General features: G+C 41.7%; 1 protein-coding gene across 1 annotated transcript; it reads right to left on the bottom strand.

The window, feature by feature from the left end:
* Positions 1–422: 422 nt before the first annotated feature.
* LOC134868527 (nipped-B-like protein) lies at positions 423–20,094 on the bottom strand. Its single transcript, XM_063889731.1, is given in 48 exon segments — positions 423–1,423; positions 1,843–2,031; positions 2,123–2,297; positions 2,391–2,583; positions 2,586–2,751; positions 2,843–2,989; positions 3,070–3,270; positions 3,454–3,561; positions 4,130–4,320; positions 4,493–4,666; positions 4,785–4,875; positions 4,957–5,111; positions 5,425–5,518; positions 5,617–5,757; positions 6,512–6,648; positions 6,751–6,859; positions 6,976–7,029; positions 7,122–7,220; positions 7,305–7,439; positions 7,786–7,932; positions 8,185–8,283; positions 8,368–8,470; positions 8,563–8,777; positions 8,940–9,026; positions 9,124–9,267; positions 9,374–9,506; positions 9,614–9,696; positions 9,796–9,919; positions 10,037–10,137; positions 10,254–10,334; positions 10,431–10,582; positions 10,696–10,927; positions 11,017–11,103; positions 11,195–11,295; positions 11,385–11,474; positions 11,566–11,637; positions 11,910–12,086; positions 12,248–12,379; positions 12,486–14,036; positions 14,126–14,650; positions 14,768–14,858; positions 14,944–15,062; positions 15,929–16,077; positions 16,163–16,262; positions 17,429–17,529; positions 17,707–17,872; positions 18,649–18,796; positions 19,869–20,094. Coding segments are annotated over 47 exon segments (8,139 nt in total). The 5' UTR covers positions 18,713–18,796; positions 19,869–20,094; the 3' UTR covers positions 423–1,069.
* Positions 20,095–20,372: the final 278 nt, after the last annotated feature.

The raw sequence follows: 20,372 nt of genomic DNA, 5'->3' as shown, positions 1-20,372 counted from the left end.
TAATCATCTGCTTGATCTAAGCCAAAAATACAAAAAATTCTAAAGAGAACCAGAAAATTGTACACAGTGCCTCAAACACTAGTGGAGAAAAAGATTTTTATAAAATGACTTGCCAGCTGCTAATGTGCACATCTTTCCAGTCATAATCAAGGCAAGATGATCTGTGATGGAAAAACATTGGCAGCCTAATGAGAGAATTAAATAACCTTTTAAGATGGTGTTCCTGAGTTATGGTTTCGGATAGAGTTGTTCGCCTACCAATTAGATCTGTAAAGAAACCCTCCAACACTTTCTTAACTATTCTAAATCTCCGTCAGACAGGTGGGCAAATCACAGTGCAGCCAAAAAAAAGAAGAGGCTGTCGTTTTTCAAAATGACACAATAACTTTTCTTAGGTGAGGAAAAAAACGCAAACAAGTAACAAAGACGTAAGAAAAATTTATTGCAGTATTTGTTTCACCAGAAGAGCGGGGGATAATTTTTTTCTTGCTGTGTTCTATAACATCAAAATCTATATTAAAAACAATATAACTTCCCCTGCATATAGGCACAGATACTGCACTGCTCTTAACATAAATAAAACATATCAAAGATACTCCATTACACAGTGTAGGTAAACAACAAAGTGTTTGAAACAAGAACAAAAAGAAAGCTAAAAGTTCTTGGAGCTCAGGTCAAGTGAATAAATCCATCTGGTGCTAGTTTAAACTCCAAAAACACTTTATTAAGAACATCATCATAACACTAATTTCCAACATTCAGTTTACTTTTTTACAGAATTATGTTCAGATATAAACATGTGTTTAGTTAAACTATGATACAGTGGGAGTAAAAATCAAACAACGAAGTTGCTGCACAACAGCGAAGGAACTCCCACACAATGTTTTCCCAAACATTTCCTTCTTGTGTTTTTCTCGTGTTTAACTTAAACATGTCTGTATTCAAACAGATCACAATACTTCTCCTCCATCTGGTCCTTACATCTAAAGAGGTTTGATTTCCTCTGTGAAACATACTGGGTCCGCACAGGTTTGGGATGTGAGGGGTTTCTGTCCGTTTCATTTGACTCTTACTCCCCGTCCTTGACAGCGTATAGATCCCGTAACGTCTGTGCCACTTTGTTCGACAGCTTCTGTCCACTTGCGAAGGATATTTTCTTGTAAATGATGTCTGATTCTTTGATGGTGTCAACCCAAGGCACCTTTTTGCGACCTTCCCGTTTCTTTACCTCCGCCCAGGACCCAGAATAAGAACCGGTCATCCAGTGTATGCTGTAGCCAGTTTTGATCCTCTGGATGACCCTGGCGATCTGTGGTCTGTCTTTGAATTTGGGACAGCAGAGGGCAATGATGTCCATGGCCTTTACTCTCTCCTGCAAGTTGCCTGTGTCCTCTGCCGACTCAACGCCTTTCTTCGGTTTGCGCTGTTGACAGAAGAAAAAGAGGGTGTCCCACATGAATAAAAACCTTATTACACAGGAGACACCACAGGAAAAAATTCTGTTGGGATAATGTGTGAAGCTGCAGTAAAATAGGAATCAAAGTTGAGTTTCTGTCTGCAACAATACATTTAATCCAACATTTCTTTGATTTTGGTGGAGGTCAGGGGCATTACATGGTCATATCATGTCAAATTGACATTCTGTACGGGTGGACAGAATATATCCTGTATTTAATCACGATAAAACATTTTCTCTTTTATTTCTTATGAACCTTCCTCAATCCTTCTGGTTTTTAACTTCAATTTGATATCCACCTCACTATTGCCCAAGTTGATGTGGTCTTATTACAGCAGAGTTAACATACACCTATGAGTGTTCTAAATTTGTTTTAAAACTCCTACCGCAGGGGGCTCTTCAGCCTCACTCTCCTCCTCCTCTGACTCCACTGGAACGGTGTGGTTATTGTGGTTGTGGTTCACTGGTTTTGGGCCCTTCAGCAGTGAAGTAATGGCTTTGTTTCTGGCGTTTGCATTTGCTTCACCCTCTTGGTCCTCTTCGTCACGATCCAAGTGCTCCATCAGGACCTTGAACTAAGAGATAAAACAGCAGATGTATTCGTCAGACTCCTGAAACTGAAACATGAATAAACATTAACTCAGAACATGGTGCTTGAATGCTTACATCCAAATACTGTTTCACAATATTCCTCTTGGTCTCGTGGCTGAGCTCCGTGTTGGCGAGATCACTCTTCAGGTACAGCAGTGTCTGGCCGGGGTTAAAGTGCACCTTAGATTTCCTGTTCACTGCCTTGTCGTACACTTTGGCAGACTCTGTCGGGGAATACTTCTGGATTTTGCTGAAACGCAAACAAAAAATAAGTTTAGTCTCTGTCATATAATCAGTTGCATTACTTAGAGTGGTCAAACCGTCCATTTTCGATGAGGCCTACCTGTCTGTTAAACCGTACAGATTCTTCAGATGTTGTTTGAGCATCAGCAGCAGCAGAATGCCCTGTGAGGAACTGGCAAAGTCCAGAAGAGGGTTGGAGTTTTCTGGCAGACGGCACATCACTGCATCCTCATCTTCAAAGTCAGAGTCATGATCCACAGGTTTCTTTCCCCTGTGCACAACCTCCTCATCTCATCACTGCTGCTGCTGCTGGAGGAGCTGCTGCTCTGCTCATCGTCCTCGTCTTCATCGTCCTCATCCGAGCCGAGCTGTCTCTTATGATGCTTCTTCTTCTTCTTTTTCTTCTTCTTCTTTTTTGCCTTCGTCTTCTCTTCCTGATTGACAGGCTCCTTCCGTAAAGACTGCACAGAGAAGAGAACACATACAAATTATTTAGAAGATTTATCACCCAAGCTTTTATTATCGTCGTAGAAATTAAACAAAGCTTCGTACCTCCTTGAAGGACTGGAGCAGGTTGCTGCCAGACACTGACAGAGTGATATCCACATGGTGCATAATGAAAAGAGGCTCCTCCTGGGTCTGGTAGGGGAAACAGGCTAAGTTGTCTGCTACGAACAACAGCATGTTCACCTCTATTTTCTGCGGGAGACAAAGAGTAGAAAATGGTAAATGAACTATGCATGACCAGCAGGGAAGCTTGGACCCTTGAAGGAACTTACTGAGCTGTCATCAAATAGGTTGAGCAGGGAAATGAGGAAAGCCCGTCTGTGTTGTCGGTTCCCTCGCACCAGAGCGTAGAGATGAGAGCAGAGCGCAGTGTCTGTGTCATCCTGACGAAAGCCTCGAAGCAACGGGCCTTTTGATCCATTTATGGCCTGTTGCACCTGATAGGACATCTTTAACCCTGCTACGGCCTTCATCTGTGGATTCACAAAGAAATACAACTCAGGATGCATGCAGATAATAGAGATAGAAATCCTGCCGATAACTATCACACATCTAGGAATAGTTTGAACAAAGTACACTATGAGATGTGTCAGAATACCGAAATGTGAAACCTTTCCACATTTAGTTTGCCGTTAATAAACCGTCAAGTCACTCACGTGGATGAAGCCTATATATTTCTTGTCAATCTCCACCAGTTGTTGATCGGCCTTGTTCTTCATGGTTGGCTCTGGGTCGGTTCCCATGGCAATCAAGTATGGCACACACTAAAAAAAAAAAGGATTTCAAATCAGTGAACAGCTCATTGGTGCTGAACAAGGACAAATAAATACATTTCTAACTAATATTAAAGTCAGTTTGCAAGCTTTTAATATCTTCACTAGTTTATTTATTATACACAAGCAAAGTTTCTGTCTATAGTATCCCCAGCACATCATTGGACATGGTCAGTCCAGATATAAACTGCTCTTCCATGTGAATCGAGGTGTTATGAAGAAATAAGAGGAATTCATGCATGAGTTGATGAGATTAACATATCTGTATTTAGCTAATGAATTGTAAAAACCTCCAACATTTTATGAGATTATCAACTGTTACTACAATCCCTGTCACTATGAACTTGAATAAAATCTTAAATAAGAACCACAAGCCGAGTGTAAATATGAACCTTTAGCTGTTTTAAAATGACTCTTCTATCTTTTCACAGCCAGTTTGAATGTGATTTATCGTTCAGAGCAAGTTGTGACTATGGGATGAAATAAATCAGTCAGACATCTTGCTTCTAAAATGTGTTGTATATGTTAGTCTTGTGTGAGAGGGCTGGCGTTAGCATACCTGCACAGGATGGATGAGGCCCTGGCTGAGAGTCAGTATGATGACGCTCAGGGCAAAGTGGCGAACGGTGGACTGTGAGTGGAAGAAGGACTCCAGCACCTGCTTCAGGTAGATCTGCATTATGGAGCTGCTCATGCCTGATGAGATGTCTCCCATTTCTTTCAGATCCTCCTCCTTGGCTTGACTCTTCCCTGAATTTAAAAATCAGCTTGATCAGTCTTAGAAGGTGCTACACATGACATGCTGACATAGAACATTTAAACAAAGCATTAAAAATATGGAGAAGCTATGAACACAGATTAGTAGGGATATTGTCTTTATTCCCAATGAGGGTGACAAGTGGGAGGATTTTGTTAAACTCACATTCACGATCAGCCACCTGCATTCGAGAGTCCTCCTCTTGCAGGTATATCTGCAGGTTCTTCAGCACCTGGATCTTCCGACTGACCGAAGTGTTTTCCTCTGACAGGGTGTTGTTATACAGGACCTTCACATCCTGCATAAACATGAGCTCTGGATGCATGATGAACTGGAAGCCTTGAGAGAATGGAAATCATTTAAACACGATCAATATAGAGGAATCTAAACCCAAAGACATGTGCAAATACAACAAGAAATTACAGTGATCATGTGATGTTAGTCTGAGATAACTTACCTAGACCTATGATGGCCTTGATCTGGACCTCTTCATCTTCATGAGTGGTGAAGTACAACAGAAGCTCCAACACTTTGTCCTTGATGACGATCTAGGTGGAAGCAGTGAGTCAGTTATGAGTCAGGTTCAACAGAAGTCAGGCGCATTCTTTAAGCAGAGTGCTGCTGTTTACCTTGTTAGTGCCCTTGAACTCCTCTTGATCAAAGTCAAAGTGTCGGCAGAGAGCCCCCACTGTGAAGAGTGAGCGCAGGAGAGTAGGTTTGTTGGTAGCCAGGGTGGAGCTGTTGGGGTCCTCTTGGTGCTGGGTCTTCAGCTTTGCTAGAGCTCCTGTAGAAAGATACAAATTGGCATTGAAAACAAACTTCTGTTTCCCTGGTTTATACAGATCAGTTACAAACATCTGGATATCAAATTTGTTTGGTGTGTTCAAAGCTCTTATGTACGTCCATGCGAAATGAGAAAGGGAGTGAGCATAACGTAACCCTTTATATTTGAAGGTGAATTATCATGTCAACAATAATAATCCATACGATGTGTTGGTGTATTTTGAATTGTTCTTCCCACGTCAAGCTGAATGCTGATTCTGGTATGAGAAAATGTGTGCTGCTTATGTTATAATTGATGTTTACAGAAGCCTTACCATAGTAGCGATTGAAACAAGCCCAGACAAACTTGTAGTTGTGTGTGACCTTGTTCACCACAGCACCAAGACAGCTGACACAGTGTTGTACGACCTGAGAAACACACACAACAAATGGCATCAAATTCAAATCTGTAACCTCAGAGCATGTTTTCTTGGGATATATTTGTGAAAGCTGTGAATCACACTGACCGTCATGCCATATTTGATAATGAGCTTCATCAAGTCTTCTTCTATGGTGGTGAGGAAAGTCTCACTTGGGTGCTCGATCAGAGGCACGGCCAGCTCCAGGATCTTTGCCACGTTACAGATCACCATGAAGTCGTTCTGGGTCTGAAATATAGATACAGAGACAGCTGCTCAGTCCAAAGCGGAGCTGCAGAATAAGTTTGTAGATAAGTAATGCCTTACACTCCTCCTATTTGCACAAGAGCGTGGGTTTCTTAATGAGGCCTGGTTGTAACTTTAACATTGTATGGTTGATCGTACAAAATAGAGTTTCTAAGCTTCATTTTACAATGTAGAGCAATAGAGTATTGAACATTTAGTATTTGAGTGATGGGATGTTTTGATTACACAAGTGTGTCTAGTTATATACAGCCACATTTTTGTGGTCCAAGAAAACAATTGATTTCTCACAATAACAGCAAATGTGGGTACAGGAAAAGACTGCGTTCATTTCATCTGGCTGCCACTAGATGGCCCTATAGCACAGCATAAAAACTGGTATTGTTCCTTTCTGTCCTGAGAGCAACAAGATTCAAAGGCCTTATTGTCATATGCACAGTAGCTACAGTGTAGATTTGGCAATGAAAAACTCCCCGGGCTACTCCAACAATGCAACAGGAATATATATATATAGAACATAAAACTAATAAAACCAATACAAATAGTGAAAGAAATAACAGAATAGACATAAAATACTGCAAGCACACTACGGAATGTAAACAAACACTGAGATAAAACGGATTGGAGAGGAAACCAAAGACACGGCAGCCATCCCCACCGGCGCCATGCTACAAATGATATCTCGTACTTTTAGAAAAGTAAGAATTTTAGACTATACATAACATAAGATGATACTCACATTGCTCTTGCTGGTCAAGTAGGGCTGCATGGTCATGGCGTGTTTGACCATCAGCTGTGCTCGGATCTTGCAGAACAGGTACAGAGTGGTGATGCATGCTACCAGACGACCTGAAGTGACCCCTTTGTCCTCACAGTCTGAAATCACAAAGAGCATTGATGAGTCTCAGTACAGTAATGTTTGACACAGACACAATGCAATACACATTTAGTATGCTAATATAGTATTGTTTTTATTACCTGCAAGAGTGTCTTCATATGTCAGTATGTGTTCCACTAGATTGTCCACCAGCTGAACACAGGCCTTCTTGGCGGGTTTGTACGACGCTTGCTCTTCAGACTTCAGCAGCTGAACAGATTTAATACAGAAGTTAGACACAGTAAGATGCCCGAAAAAACAGCTATCATAAAAACAAACACACTGATGGTGAGATACCACGACAACCACACAGGTCAACAACTCACATTTTGGAGAAGCTGCTCGAACCAGTCGTAGCCTGAATCTTTACATGCAGACACCTGGGATGAAATCAAAGCATGATACGAGTCAGGAAATTAAAATGTCAAAACAGGACAATGTTTTCTTATCTGGAAGACACGGTCATACGCACCACATCTGTGATGTTCAGGATCTTCCGGGTCATGGCGTTTTTGTCATGACTGGGTGTGGGGGTGAACCAGATTTTCTGGAATGTTTCATTCACCAGTTTCTGCATGTGAAAAGAAATGTATATTTTAAAAAAAAACTAACAGTGCCTCATGCAAGCAGCATTCAGATCATAACACACACTAACCTTGATACCCTCTTCATCGTTGACCCTTCGGATCATCCTCACACACATCTCAGTGACCTTGTGGAAATCCGGCTGCTCCAGGCAAATATCTCTCAAGATCTTGATGACCCTCTTCCTGACACTAATACCCGTGTCCTGTGTGAAAATGGATTAAAGGGAAGGTCAGCATAGATAGAAATATCTTTCTCTATTGCATTTCCAAACTGCTTAATTGTTGTAGTTCTACATTTGATCTGTAGGTGGCAGTGTGGGAGAATAGCTTTAACCTCAGTTGAACTTTTGCACTTTAAATGAACTTATTGGTCCGAGTTTGCTGAAGTCAGTGGGAAGGTTCCACTTCAGTTTGACTTATGTTAGCCATTGCCACTTCCACAAACCCCTAGGAGGGCAATGATGTGACCCAATCATTTTACCACCTGAGAATGAGTTGAAGCTCTCATTGAAGTGTTCAAAATGTAAAGAGAGAAGCTTAAGAAATTACCAATATCCTTTCGATGAGCATGTCATAGTACTGCTCAATGAGCTCCGGTCGACTTAGCACAAAGCGGCCCAGCAGCTCCACGGCAGCCTCTCGCACACTGGTAGAGTTATCCATGAGGCGACAGTGAACCCCACGCTGCATGTCCAACTGCAAAACAAAAAGGTTAAGAGACAAGTCAAAGCAAAGAAACAACTTACTGAACGTTAGGGCTGCTGGTTAGAATGAAGTAAACTGGTGACATTGTAATGGTACCACACCCAGGATTAACAGAATTTCCTGTTATTATTGTTAGATTCACAGTAAAAAAAAATGTTTTATATGTAAAATAAAAACATTTAGTGCTACTTCTATCAATCCAGTAGTATAAGCATCATGTAGCAACAATACAGGATGACTTACCCGTGCCAGAATACTTGGATCCACAGCTACTACTTCAGACAAACACTTCATGGCTTTAGTTCTGACTGCGATAGCACTCTCACCAAGCACCCTCAGAATCTATTACAAAAGATTTAGAAAAGTTAGTGACTACCAACACAACAAAATCTCTCACTGACCTTTATTTGCCACGAGTCCTCTCACCTGTGATAGATAAATATCGAAGCTCTGTGCAAACGGCCTCATGGAGGCCAGATATCTGACAATCAGACACGAGTCCTCGTATTCTACTGTGTCAGAGTTTACCCTGGAAGAAAAATCAGAGAGGAGCGTTCAGACACAGGATTGGAGATAAAGTCAACAAATCAGTGCAGTGATCCAGAGTGGAGTAACATTTACCTCAGAGAATTGAAGTCTGATGGTGATGTCCTGATGACTTTGCGGAGGAATTTCTTACGTGACTCGGACCGCTGCATAATCTCCTCAGTCGAGTCTACTTCCATGGAATGATGAAGGCCTTTCACTTCCTCGTCGTCATTCTGAGACTTTATCGCTTTCTCGGCCTCAGTAGTAGCATCCCTGAACCACTGGGCGATATAAAACTTCCTGGCAAACTATATGAAACAAATGCATACGTATGTAATTAAGAGGAAGATAAAGTAAAATACCAATCAGACATCAAGGAACCCTGAGTATCAATTCCTCACAGAATCATCAATGTTACTGAAAGGAATTCTGTACATTCGCAGTTCAGTGTATGAATATGAAACACTCACCACTAGGGATGGTTCTGTCTCAATGTTTTCATTAAGGTAGTACAGCAAGGCCTTCTGGAGTTGCTGGATCTCATCGCTGCCTTGAGTCTGTAAGGAAATCAATAAACCAGAAGCACCTCAGAAGCAGTTCAACACCAGTATTAATGTGGCTCCCTGAAAGTAATTGAGTAATCATCTAGTCTACCTCTTTGAGGATGCGGTCAATAGCCTTTTGGTCCATGTTGCTATTGACAGCATCTTTGCGCAGGCGAGATGCCACGGTGCCGAGGTAGTCGAGCGACGCCACCCTGAGCGCCATTTCTGTCTGCTTGTTACTGAACTGGTGCACCTGGAGCACAAGAAGTGGGGCAGAAATGTCAAAGAGGAAATCACTAGCTCTTTCTCCCGGATAGAGGATGGGTGGGGATACATTTAAAGTGATTGATGTGACTCACCAGCAGCCGGCCCAATAAACTGAGCAGCAGTTCAGCGACGGGCCACTCGGGCCTGTTGACTGCAGACAGCAGGTCATGAACAAAGTTCTCAAACAACGGCCTGTAGTCCTCCTCGCCCTGCTTACTGCCACACCTGAAACACACAGAATACATATATGTTTAATAATAGGTCTGAACACCAGTTTAATTACATTTTTCTCAGACGAAAAGGATACGGCACATAGTGTTAAAGTGACTTACTTCTTGAGAAAAACTGACAGGAAGTTCTGAGCTGTCCTCATGGCAGTTTCAAAAGAGTTTGTGATGAAGACATCTTTATCCACCTAGAGAAAAAAAGCACCCAATATGTTAAATCATTTCTGAATAGAAGCATAATTTCCAATAAACACGGTTTTAATATTTTCTAAATCTGTGGTGGTTACCTTCTTATTATGATCATCGTCTCCGTCCTTCTCTGAGGGAAAGTGAACCACACACTGGATGAGCTGAAGAACCAATGCGGTGACCATCTGGATATACACATCTCCTCCTGAATCGTTGTTTAGCCTGGGGGAGAACGAGACACAACTAGTGTTAGATTTACAGAGAATCGGGAAAGGACTTAATTGATAACATTTCTGATTCGTGTTATTTTATTTTAATGTTCACTACAGATATAGTAACCTGAAGTTCCTGAGGCTGCGTTTATTAGTTGGCAGTCGAGCCAGGGAGGTGAAGATCTCCTCTAGGATGAGTTGCCTGTGCTTCTCGTAGCGAGTGAACACCTGAGGAAGTGGAAAGCAAAGTTAATAAGCAAAACTTAACAATCAAAACACTGTGTGGCTAAATAGCAAAACTGGCTGCTGGAATCAAACGAACATTGCATGCCATGGAGACTTACCGCTGTGACTAGTGTGATGGCGCATAGCTGCAGATCATTGACATTCTCCACAAAGAAAGGTGTTATTCCCAGGGTCGACACCTGAAAGTGGGCACAAAAGCAATCAGGTGTGTTAGAACTCAGAGGTTAAACACAGTCAGGAAGTGAAATGATGAAAGGCAGGATAAAGAGTGTCACCTGGAGAATGGTTGTGTCAGTGAGCAGCTGGATCTCCAGCAGCTCTGACATGTTGCTGACAATATCACACACTTTGTTGTAGAGCATGACCACCACCTTCTGCTTGTGGCTGGAGCTCTTTGCTTTCTTGGACTTTGGAGTGTGCGAAGATCCTTAGGTGAGGAAGACAAAGAGAAATCAGAGTTAAAAAAGAGTGAACACATGCACAAAAACACTCCGTTAGATCAAGACTTTGTAGAAAAACTAAGAAGAAAAGTGTGCTGACCTCCATGGGGGTCCGATCTGTAGGCGGGGTCATACTGAGGGTACAGAGAGTTCTGCAGGTGGTACTTGGAGTACTGCAGCACCCTCTCAATCACGTCCTCTATGTAAACAACCTTGGGCATGCGTGGAGATGTCATGATGTTGAGTGCAGTCAGACAGGCATCAGCGGACTTAGCCACACGCTCCATGATGAGGTCACGCCACAACCGCTCCTCATCCAATGAATCATTATCCTACAGATTTTTTTTAAAAGGAAAAAGGTTACTGAAAAGCTCAAAAATAAAATCAGGTAGGCAACAAAAATGAGTACCTGGAAACTTACATGATTCATTAGCGTGGTTAGTTTGACGCTGTCCTGAATGTTCTTCTCAAGGATGTTCAAGAATTTCACCAGTTTGTCGGATGGAAACTATGGAGCAAACGAATGAATACCTTCAAACTTACACAAGCTTAATATCTACCTGTGTAACCATGTCAGTGCACAGACAAACTCCTCTTACCTTGTGGAAGATGCGCATAGCTTTGAGCTTAGTGGAATCACTGCAGAGCTCACTCAGCTGGTGCTTTCCGAGCAAGAGCTCTTCAGGTATGCCATCGTCATCTGCTAGTGGGCAGAGAGTTATAATAGTCACATTATTTTCTCAACAGTTCATCAAATGTCACGAAAATGTGGCAGCACTAAATGTTCACCTGTAGCAGTGAGGTCCACATCCTCGAGGCTCTCAAGGATGCTGTCCACATTGGCCATGAATCTCTTAAATGAGGATGAGTCCATCTTTTCTGTTGTATATAAAACAAATTGATTAAAAAAACTGATTTGGCTTTAAAATGTACAATTATTGTACAAGTAATCATGGTGGTAAAACAATACCCTCTGGTGTCAGTTTGCAATCATACGCCTTCCTGTTTTTCTGTTTCTCCTTCTTCTTCAATTTTCTGGCAGCTGAACAAAAGGAAAACAACATTTGTCAAATCCTTGCAGCAACTCACCCTGAAGCTCTGAATATTTATTAGACAAAGACTTTGGCCAGATGGATCATTGATTTGAGATGGCAATAATTTGAATGACAGCTGCCTGAAACAGCAATCACAATTTCCATTGGCCGACAGCATTCTCGTTTGTAAGGTTAAAACTGAGGTCATCTCAAAGATACTTAACAACAAACTCTTTATCCTTTGATTTATTTATATTTAGCTCATGGAAAATAAACTCACAATCAGTCAGGCTTGGAGTCGGGCTGCCTTCATCTGATTCACTTAGTTCACGGTGGCGGCCACCGGACCCCCGGCGAGCAACGTGGGAACCTCCACTTCGCCGGTGCTCTCCAGAGCCCGCCCTCTTTTCGGACTTAGATGGTTTGTCGTGACTTTTCTTAGACTTTTTCTTTGGAGCTGTAACAACAAGAAAAACACAGAACCCAGGTCAGAAAATAAAGTTAAAAACATTTTCATTTTTTATTAACTAGTGTATTCGTTAAACAATATTATAGCATAGGAAGTGCTTTTTCACATATTTTGTGGTATGTACAAGCATTCTTAGGTTGAATACTAACACTCATTTTCAGAGTAATCTTCATCTTCAGCTTTGTCATCTTCTTCATCATCATCATCCGACTCGGCGTACTTGGATTTCTTACTGATCATACTGTGATTTCGCTTGTTTGTCTTCTCACCAGAAGACATTTCTGTAAGAACAAGAGGTGCGTTAGTTTCTTGCACAGACACATCTGTACTTAAATATCCATCCACTACAGTTCTAGGGACATATTTCATCAACAAAGTGAATCGTACCTCTCCCTGAGGTCTTGGATTTGTGTGAATTCCTGCTTTCCTTGATGATGGTTTTGACTTCATCGATACTGAGTTTGTTGAGCACCACCAGGGGTTTGGCTCCCTTGTTTAAGCTCTCCACCAATGACACTCTCTCCAGCCTGACCAGGGGCTCGCTCTCTGTCAGTTTGCTCAGGATTTGGGGCTCTTTGTCTTTCGCATCGCGTTTCAATTTAGGGATCACAAAGTTCTTCAGACTCGACTTGCCCCCCAGCAGGTAGGCGGGGAACTCGCTCGGTTTCGCCTCCACAGGCTGCTGTTTGCTTCCAGCTGGGCCAGTAACGACGCTCTCCCCACTTTTCCTCTCTTTCTTATTTTGGGAGTTTTGAAGGCCGGAACTGTCTTTCCTCTGTCGGCCATTGAGGTCAGCGGATTTTCTGCTACCGTCCTGCTTCACTCTCGGGCTCTCAGGTTTAGTATGCCGGTCAGGAGAGGGTCTGTTGCAGTTTTCCCTTGACATCTTGTGCTTCCTTTCCCTGTCTCTTTCTTTATCTTTATCCTTATCTCTCTCTTTATCTCTGTCCTTATCTTTCTCTTTATCTCTGTCCTTATCTTTCTCTTTATCTCTGATAGTTTCTCTATCTTTCTCTTTATCTCTGATAGTTTCTCTATCTTTCTCTTTATCTCTGACAGTTTCTCTATCTTTCTCTCTCAAAGTTTCTCTATCTTTCTCCTTCTCTTTATCTCTGTCCTTATCTTTCTCCTTCTCTTTATCTCTGTCAGTTTCTTTATCTTTATCTCTGTCTTTTTCCTTATCTCTATCTTTCTCTCTTACCTTATCCTTTTCTCTTTCCTTATTTCTCTCTTTTTTCCTTTCTCTAATCTTATCCCTATCTCTATCTTTTTCTTTATCTATGTTTTTTTCCTTTTCGTTATCTATATCTTTTTCTTTATCCTTATCTTTTTCCCTGACTTTGTCTTCTCCATGTTTGGAGTTACGCTCCGCCTTGCTGGGGGTTTTCGGAGTCTCAGGTTGGCTGACGTTGGATCGATGACTGTTGTGGTTCTTTTCCTCTTTGTGGCGTAGGTCTGAATGCTTGTCATGTTTCTGACGCGGTGTTTCTGGCTGTCTGTCAACTTGTCCCTTGCCACTGGTAGCTTTGCCGTCATGTTTGTGTTTGGAATCACGCCGGCTTTCCTGCTTCTGTTTGGGGGTTACAGGTTGCCCCTCTGAGCCAGACTTCCTGGGGTTGTCAGATGGCTGTTTGATGATCCCAGGTCTGTTTTCAACAACTTTATCTGCATTTGCATCAGTCTTAGAATTTATGTGCAGTAGGTGGTCCTCACACATCTTCTGTGCTTCCAACACCACGACAGGCTGTCTTATCATTCTGCCAGCTTGCTGCAGATCAATACTGACCATCAAAGCAGGCCGACCGGCACCGTTACTCGCAGCATTCGTCTTCTTGGGTGTCAACTTGCTGTCAGCGTTGCACACTTGTACAGCGTCATTGGACTCAGCTCCGGATTCCTGAGGATACGAGTCTTGCTTTCGTTTCTTCAGTGGCTTATCTGCAATTTAAAAAAATTGAAGATTAGATCTTCTACCAACATATGGAAACTGATACAGAAAGCACAAGGCAAAGGCGGAAATACATTACCTTTATCCTGAACTTCTTTAGACCACCTTTCTCTCTCGCTGGCAGACTCACGGTCTATTCTCTCGATCTCCGTTAGTGTGTCCATCTCAGCGTCATCAAACACAACCCCGCTGACGCCTCCGGACTCCTTAGTGTTTGGCCGAACAGGAACCTGCTGACAGTTGGGCTGCTCCTCAGCACCTAACTTGTGTGACAAGTCCTGGGCAGACCTTGACAACTGATTAATGTTATTATACATCAGATCAGTTTCACGGTCTGAGTCGACCCGTGACCTGGGAGGAGTTTCTCCAGTTTCATCCAAGTCGGAATACTTCATTCGGGACAGTTTTATAGTAAGCTTGGCAGACTGTTTAGATGGAGAACTGACAATGTCGTACGAGACATCCTTATCCGTGTGCTCATTTTCTTCTTTACTCCTTTCCTTCTGCTTCTTTTTACGGTCCCCAGAGCTGAGGAGCATGTCAGCTGCTGCACCTGGCGGCCCATCGGGTGGAGGAGACTGCATGATGAGGGGTGGTCTGGACCCTGTTTAGACAAAAACACATTTAAGGTTAAGGCCACAGCACAGAATAACTCTTTGCAAAGAATGTACTGAATAATTGTGCATTACTTTTTATTTAAATTAAGAAGAATTGATCATACTTTTTGCAGCCTCTTCACTCCCAGCAGGGGAACACACAGACTGTGGGGATTTCACTTGGAAGGTGGCTGCCCTCATGGAGGGGTCATTTACCTGTTGGAACACCACACATTTAGTATCACGTTTAACAGTCAGCATCTTGTAATTGTATGTCCGATAGATTGATTCAATGCAATACCTCATTCCCCAGTCTGTGAGCCATGTGGATGTAGTCCTCATCTGAGCCTAGTCTCGCATTATGATTGGATGAAGTACCTGACAGCTGACCGGAGACCTTGTTGTCATGGATGGTTCGAACTTAAACAGAGCGAAAGAAAATATCCAGGTTAATAAGTGGTGACGTGCAAATGGCTCGTGTCTCCCTGAGAGATAGATTTATTATATCCACTTTTATAGACAGCTGCAGTTTTACCATGTTACATATAGAAAGTGTCAGCTTATCGATTGACCACAGGCTTCCACAAGTTCATTCACGACTTTCAAGATCTATTTCAGACCTAATTGAATCACATTTTTAAGTATTGTTTGTGTCATTTTTCCCTATATAAATATATGATAGATTGGAAAGGGGGAGAAAGAGGGTATGATTTTGCACTGTAATGCAATGAGGGTTAGACCATTATTTTTAATATTTGAAGTACATTTTGAGTGTCTTGGAACCTCAGGGACCATGTTTAAATAAATGTGAGGAGTGATTTAATGTAAACTAAGCATTTGGACCGTCGAACAAGAAGAAACACCATCTAATTGGTGGAAGTGTTTTCCCTCAAAGAACAGTGGGCAGATTTCCAAATGTAGTTACCTAGATGGAGGTGTATCTAATGTTCTGTGGGGGAAAAATGTGTGATCACCGCCTCAGAGCCACACCTTGAATAAGTACTATGTGTTCTGTAGTCTCTTTCAGAATCCCTTCCTGTTTCAGGAGGAATGCTCGAGTAAAATATGAATTCATGTGGTTAAACAAAATGGTAACGCACAGTACTTTTCTTGTTGGATTGTTTCCACCTTGACTTGTTATAACAATAGAGAAAATATCAGACAAAATACCAGTTCAACAACTGTTCTATGTTAGTCATTAAAATCCAAATGTTTGCTTTTTGAAATTCATCCCAAAAGTGTGGCGGGAATCTAGTGACATTTTTCTTGATTTTATTGGTGCTTACCTTGCTGTGTCTGTTGGTGTTGGGAATAACTGGGTGGATTGTACTGCATGTAGTCTGCAGGACTCTGAGGGGTGTACGGACTGGGTATAGGGCTGTTCTGCTGGGGGACGAACCGAGCACCTGATCCAGACTGTGGCGATGTAAAGCATCTGCAAAGGAGGAAGAAGTACTCCTATTATAAATACAGATACTTCTACGTCTTTATCATTTGACTGTATGCCGGCTATGCCTTACCCAGCTGGGCTTTGAGTTTGCTGATAGTTTGATCCTGGACTCCCATGCACCTGGTTTTGAGAAATCTTAAACTGTTGCACCATTGGCTGTTGCATTACACCTACGAGATAAGGATTTAAAACAAAACGTTAGTTCAAAGAATGAGCTGAGCATGGACAATTCCACAGCAACAAAATTTGCCAATATATCTTGGGAATAGCAACTCAGTAATATAGGATTACATATTTGATAACATAAGCTCTTCTTGAAATAAGGCAGCTCAGGTTTAACAACATCTTCAAAAGTGAAATAGAATAACAGTCTGCAGCTAAACCAAACTCCATCTACTCTATACCAATATATACCAAATAGTGTCACAAAACAACCACCATATCCAACGTCATAAATTATAATATTTATTTCCACTCTATTATATAAAGGGTTATATGTAGGGTTATATATAGGATGTGTTGCAGTACAGTAAAGTACTCAAGATTTCAGTCATACACAAGCTGTTTAGTTCACAATTTGCACACAGCTTTTCTGTCGTTTTTCTTTTTAGCACAAATAATGATTTAGTATAAAAGTGGGCACGAAAACTATGTAATTATAATCAACTGTAATTGCAGTCTAGTGCATCTGCTTATAAAACTAGAAAGGCTTCCCTTAACAGAGGTTAAAAGAGAAATGTTCAACTATTTACGGCAATTAGTCATATCATCTCTGATAACAAAACACAGCTAAAGCCTTTAAAAGCTGTGTATGGGTTTATTAGTACATATTTGTGTGTTGTTAAAAAAGTGCTATTCTACTCAAACAACTATACACTATTGCTTAAACTTTCTAATGAAAGAAGTGTATCTGGGCCCCGGCCGTGGCGCAACTGGCTGGGGTACCTGCACCGTATGCTGGCGACCCGGGTTCGATTCCCAACCCGTGGTCCTTTCCGGAGGCAAAAATCCCCCCCCCCCCATAAAAAAATAAGTGTATCTGACACGCTGTTTACCATACTAAGTGGGCCAGGACGAGATGCTTTATTCCCAGACGCCAAGAAAAGATGTCATCTCTGTGCTTGTTAGTTCAGCCATAGGACTAAGATTTTTTCCTACTGTACGATACAAACTTCATTTTCACTTTCATGCAATGTTTTCCTCTTGCAATACTTCTGCACCCAGTTTTAAAGCCACCAAAGTATTGCATCGGACCGAGGAAGTCATTGTGTGCAATTAGGTGTAACTAGTGATACTGAAAACCGAGAGTACTGAGTAATGTAATGGCTTGGCATACTTTTGTCCCCGAAGATTTTGGGGTTTCTGGACAGCAGAGTTTGTAGAAGCGCTGGCATGTCACCCTCAGGTTCATCATTCCCCAAGTTGTCCTTCAACTCTCTGAAAAACAAACAATAGTATAGTCAGGTTAAACTAGTGATTTAACTCCACTGTAAACAGTAAACTATTTAGTAATTTCACACTTTAAAACAACCAACTGTAGTAGCTACTGGCTACTGGCTTTTGTCTATGTCCATTTTTAAAAGATGTTGTGAAACATCAGCAATTGGTACTTACATGTGTTCGGTGGAGACCTGGTTGAGGCTATGGGCCAGCTGAGTCACCAGATTCTCGTCCCGGCACACCAGCAGGTTGCTGACCTCTTCTGAGATCCTTCCATTGTAGAGCAGACTCTTAGCAGTGGTGGCAGGCAGAGGAGAAGGCAAGGGCAGCTGGTTCAACACTAAAAGGATGATACACAGACTAGTTAGGTTGGTTGGAAATTAAAAGAAAGAAGGATGGGAAAGATTTAAAGTAAAAAAGGTTTTGGAAAAGTATTAGTAGACCATGCAACTACTTGGTAGTATTGCCAATTGTCAATGATACACTCTAATTCTCTTTTTAGAAAGTACATTTTGGAGATGTTTATTTAAGATTTATATAGTTTGGCTTAAATGTAATGGATTTAATGATGGTGTTTTAACATTTCTAATCTGTTTCACCATTTTAAAGACCTCAGAATACATATGGAAAAATACTTTTTTTTAAAGTTTTGGCATCTTTATAATCAAAAAGCCATCAATATATGTAACATTATATTGAAAGTGAATGAAAGAAAGAAAGGTCCATCAACCTCTACATTTATTAAGTTTGATTTTTACAATCTAATGAAATCAAATATGAAAGTTCTGCAATCAAACATATCTTTTTCATTGGTGTAATTGTTGCTTCAGCATTTTTCTCAAATCAAAACTAGTTTGAGGTCTGTAAGACTACAACTTCCCTTTTTTAGGAACATAAGCCACTTCACTCGTCTGCCCTGAAATCAGTAGTAGTGAAAACATCATAATTACCAGTATTTAGCTTCCAGTCTAACTACACATTATACTAGAAGCACTAGAAGACTTCACATAGTAACATTTTGGCAGTCAAGAATTCCTTAACCTCGCCATAACTTGGTTAAAATGTTAGTATTTAGGCTGTGTGGACAGCATTAGAGAGAGAGGATGTTGCACTTACAGTCTGTCAGGCTAGCAATTCCAGCAAGAGTAGTGATGGGAACATGAGGCATATCACCATTCATGCTGAAGATGAGGTCAAGAGGTCGTGTCAATGCACAGGCTGCTCAATATCACCAATCTCTTTCTATTCCTCACATCTCCAAATGCTGCGGAGACAAAACAAAAAAATGGCAACACACACTTTTACATAATGTTCACTACCATGAAGGTATCAATGCCATTGCATGCAGCACTGTTCATGATAGGAGTATGAGAATTCATATTTTTCCCATATAGCTATTGTGTGCTTCTTCTAGGATGGGGATATGAAGATGTGTCAGCTTATGGGTGTGCATTATTACACTGCCAACATAACTGCAACTCTGACTAGACAGTTTATACCAGCCTTATAGCAAGCCTGGGCATGCCGTACAAGTTATTGATTAAAGGCAGCTTCTGATGGCAAACCATCTTTTCCCCTGCTGGTCATTCTTCCTCTTTGCATACACAGCTTATACGCACAGTGTGTGTATTTATTTACGTGCGATATTCCAACTTAGGTCAAACATTACATAACTGAAGAAACATACAATTAAAAAATATTAGCTCTCATACAAATGTCGTGCAATACAGTGGTGACAAACATAGCTAGCTATCTGGTAGAATTAAGGATGAAAAAAAAGTTACAACAATTGTGTCTCACTCTTTCGGTCTCTAACTTAAAACGTCAGCTAGTCTGAGTTTCTATTTATTGACGTAAACATGAAGTCTACTAGCAAAGATAATTCAAAAAACCTCGTAGTTTTGGCTAAAATGATTTCTTTTGTTACAGTATCAGTTAAGGTTTCCGGGGCTGACCAAACACACAACAGCAACATTAGCTTATCTTATCCCCACATATGACGGTATTATTACTCATTTCCTATTATCTTGGCGTTGTAGACACTTGCTAAGAGAACTAAAATCATAGCTAAGTTTACAAAAGTGACTAAATCAACTCGGGGTTAGCCGATTAGCAGCGACTGGAGATGTAGTTAGCTAACGTATGCTAACTGGAAAGGTGCTGTAACTTGCTTAACGTTAAGCTAGCATCACCGGGAGTGCATCAAACCCGGTTAGCATACTCTGTATCGCTCTTTTTTTACCGTGCAGGTCGTGTATGGGTTTAGATTTTCACCTCACACTTACTATGGCCTTCCCTGACGCATCTCTAGCTCACAAAGTGGACCTCGGACTTGCCTTAGGAAGCGTAACCCCGACCCGACGCCAGGGAGGCAGGGGTACAAAGCAAAGACCCCATCACAAATCAGATCGCCTTTAGCTGATCCCGGTAACGGTTCCCAACGGCAGCCTGAGAGTGTCTGACAAACCGGAAACACTCGGGGAAGGTGAACAATTCGTCTGAATAGAGGTTGTTATTGTTGAATCTGGCTTATTTACCTCTGGATGTGATGAGAAAGAGAAGTGGTTCTGGTGGTGTAGGAGGAGGAGGGGGAGGGGGAGGAGCAGGAGTAGGATGGCAGCTGGAGAAGAGTCTCTAGCTCCCTCTCCGTCCCACTGTTCAAACAGCTCCTTCGATTAACAGCTAACACAACGGCAGTGATCCCTGTCGGGAGGACCGGGGGCTTCTGTTCTCTCTCACGGTGAGCATTTCTGCTGGGAGCCGGGGAGCATCCTGTCAAAGCCAGGCGACGAGTTTATCAGACGCTGGATGTTGTCTTTGCGAGTTTATTTTCGGGAATG

Source organism: Eleginops maclovinus, chromosome 8, assembly GCF_036324505.1.
Source record: "Eleginops maclovinus isolate JMC-PN-2008 ecotype Puerto Natales chromosome 8, JC_Emac_rtc_rv5, whole genome shotgun sequence".
NCBI classification, from domain to species: Eukaryota; Metazoa; Chordata; class Actinopteri; order Perciformes; family Eleginopidae; genus Eleginops; species Eleginops maclovinus.
This window is presented reverse-complemented; position numbering and strand designations above follow the sequence as displayed.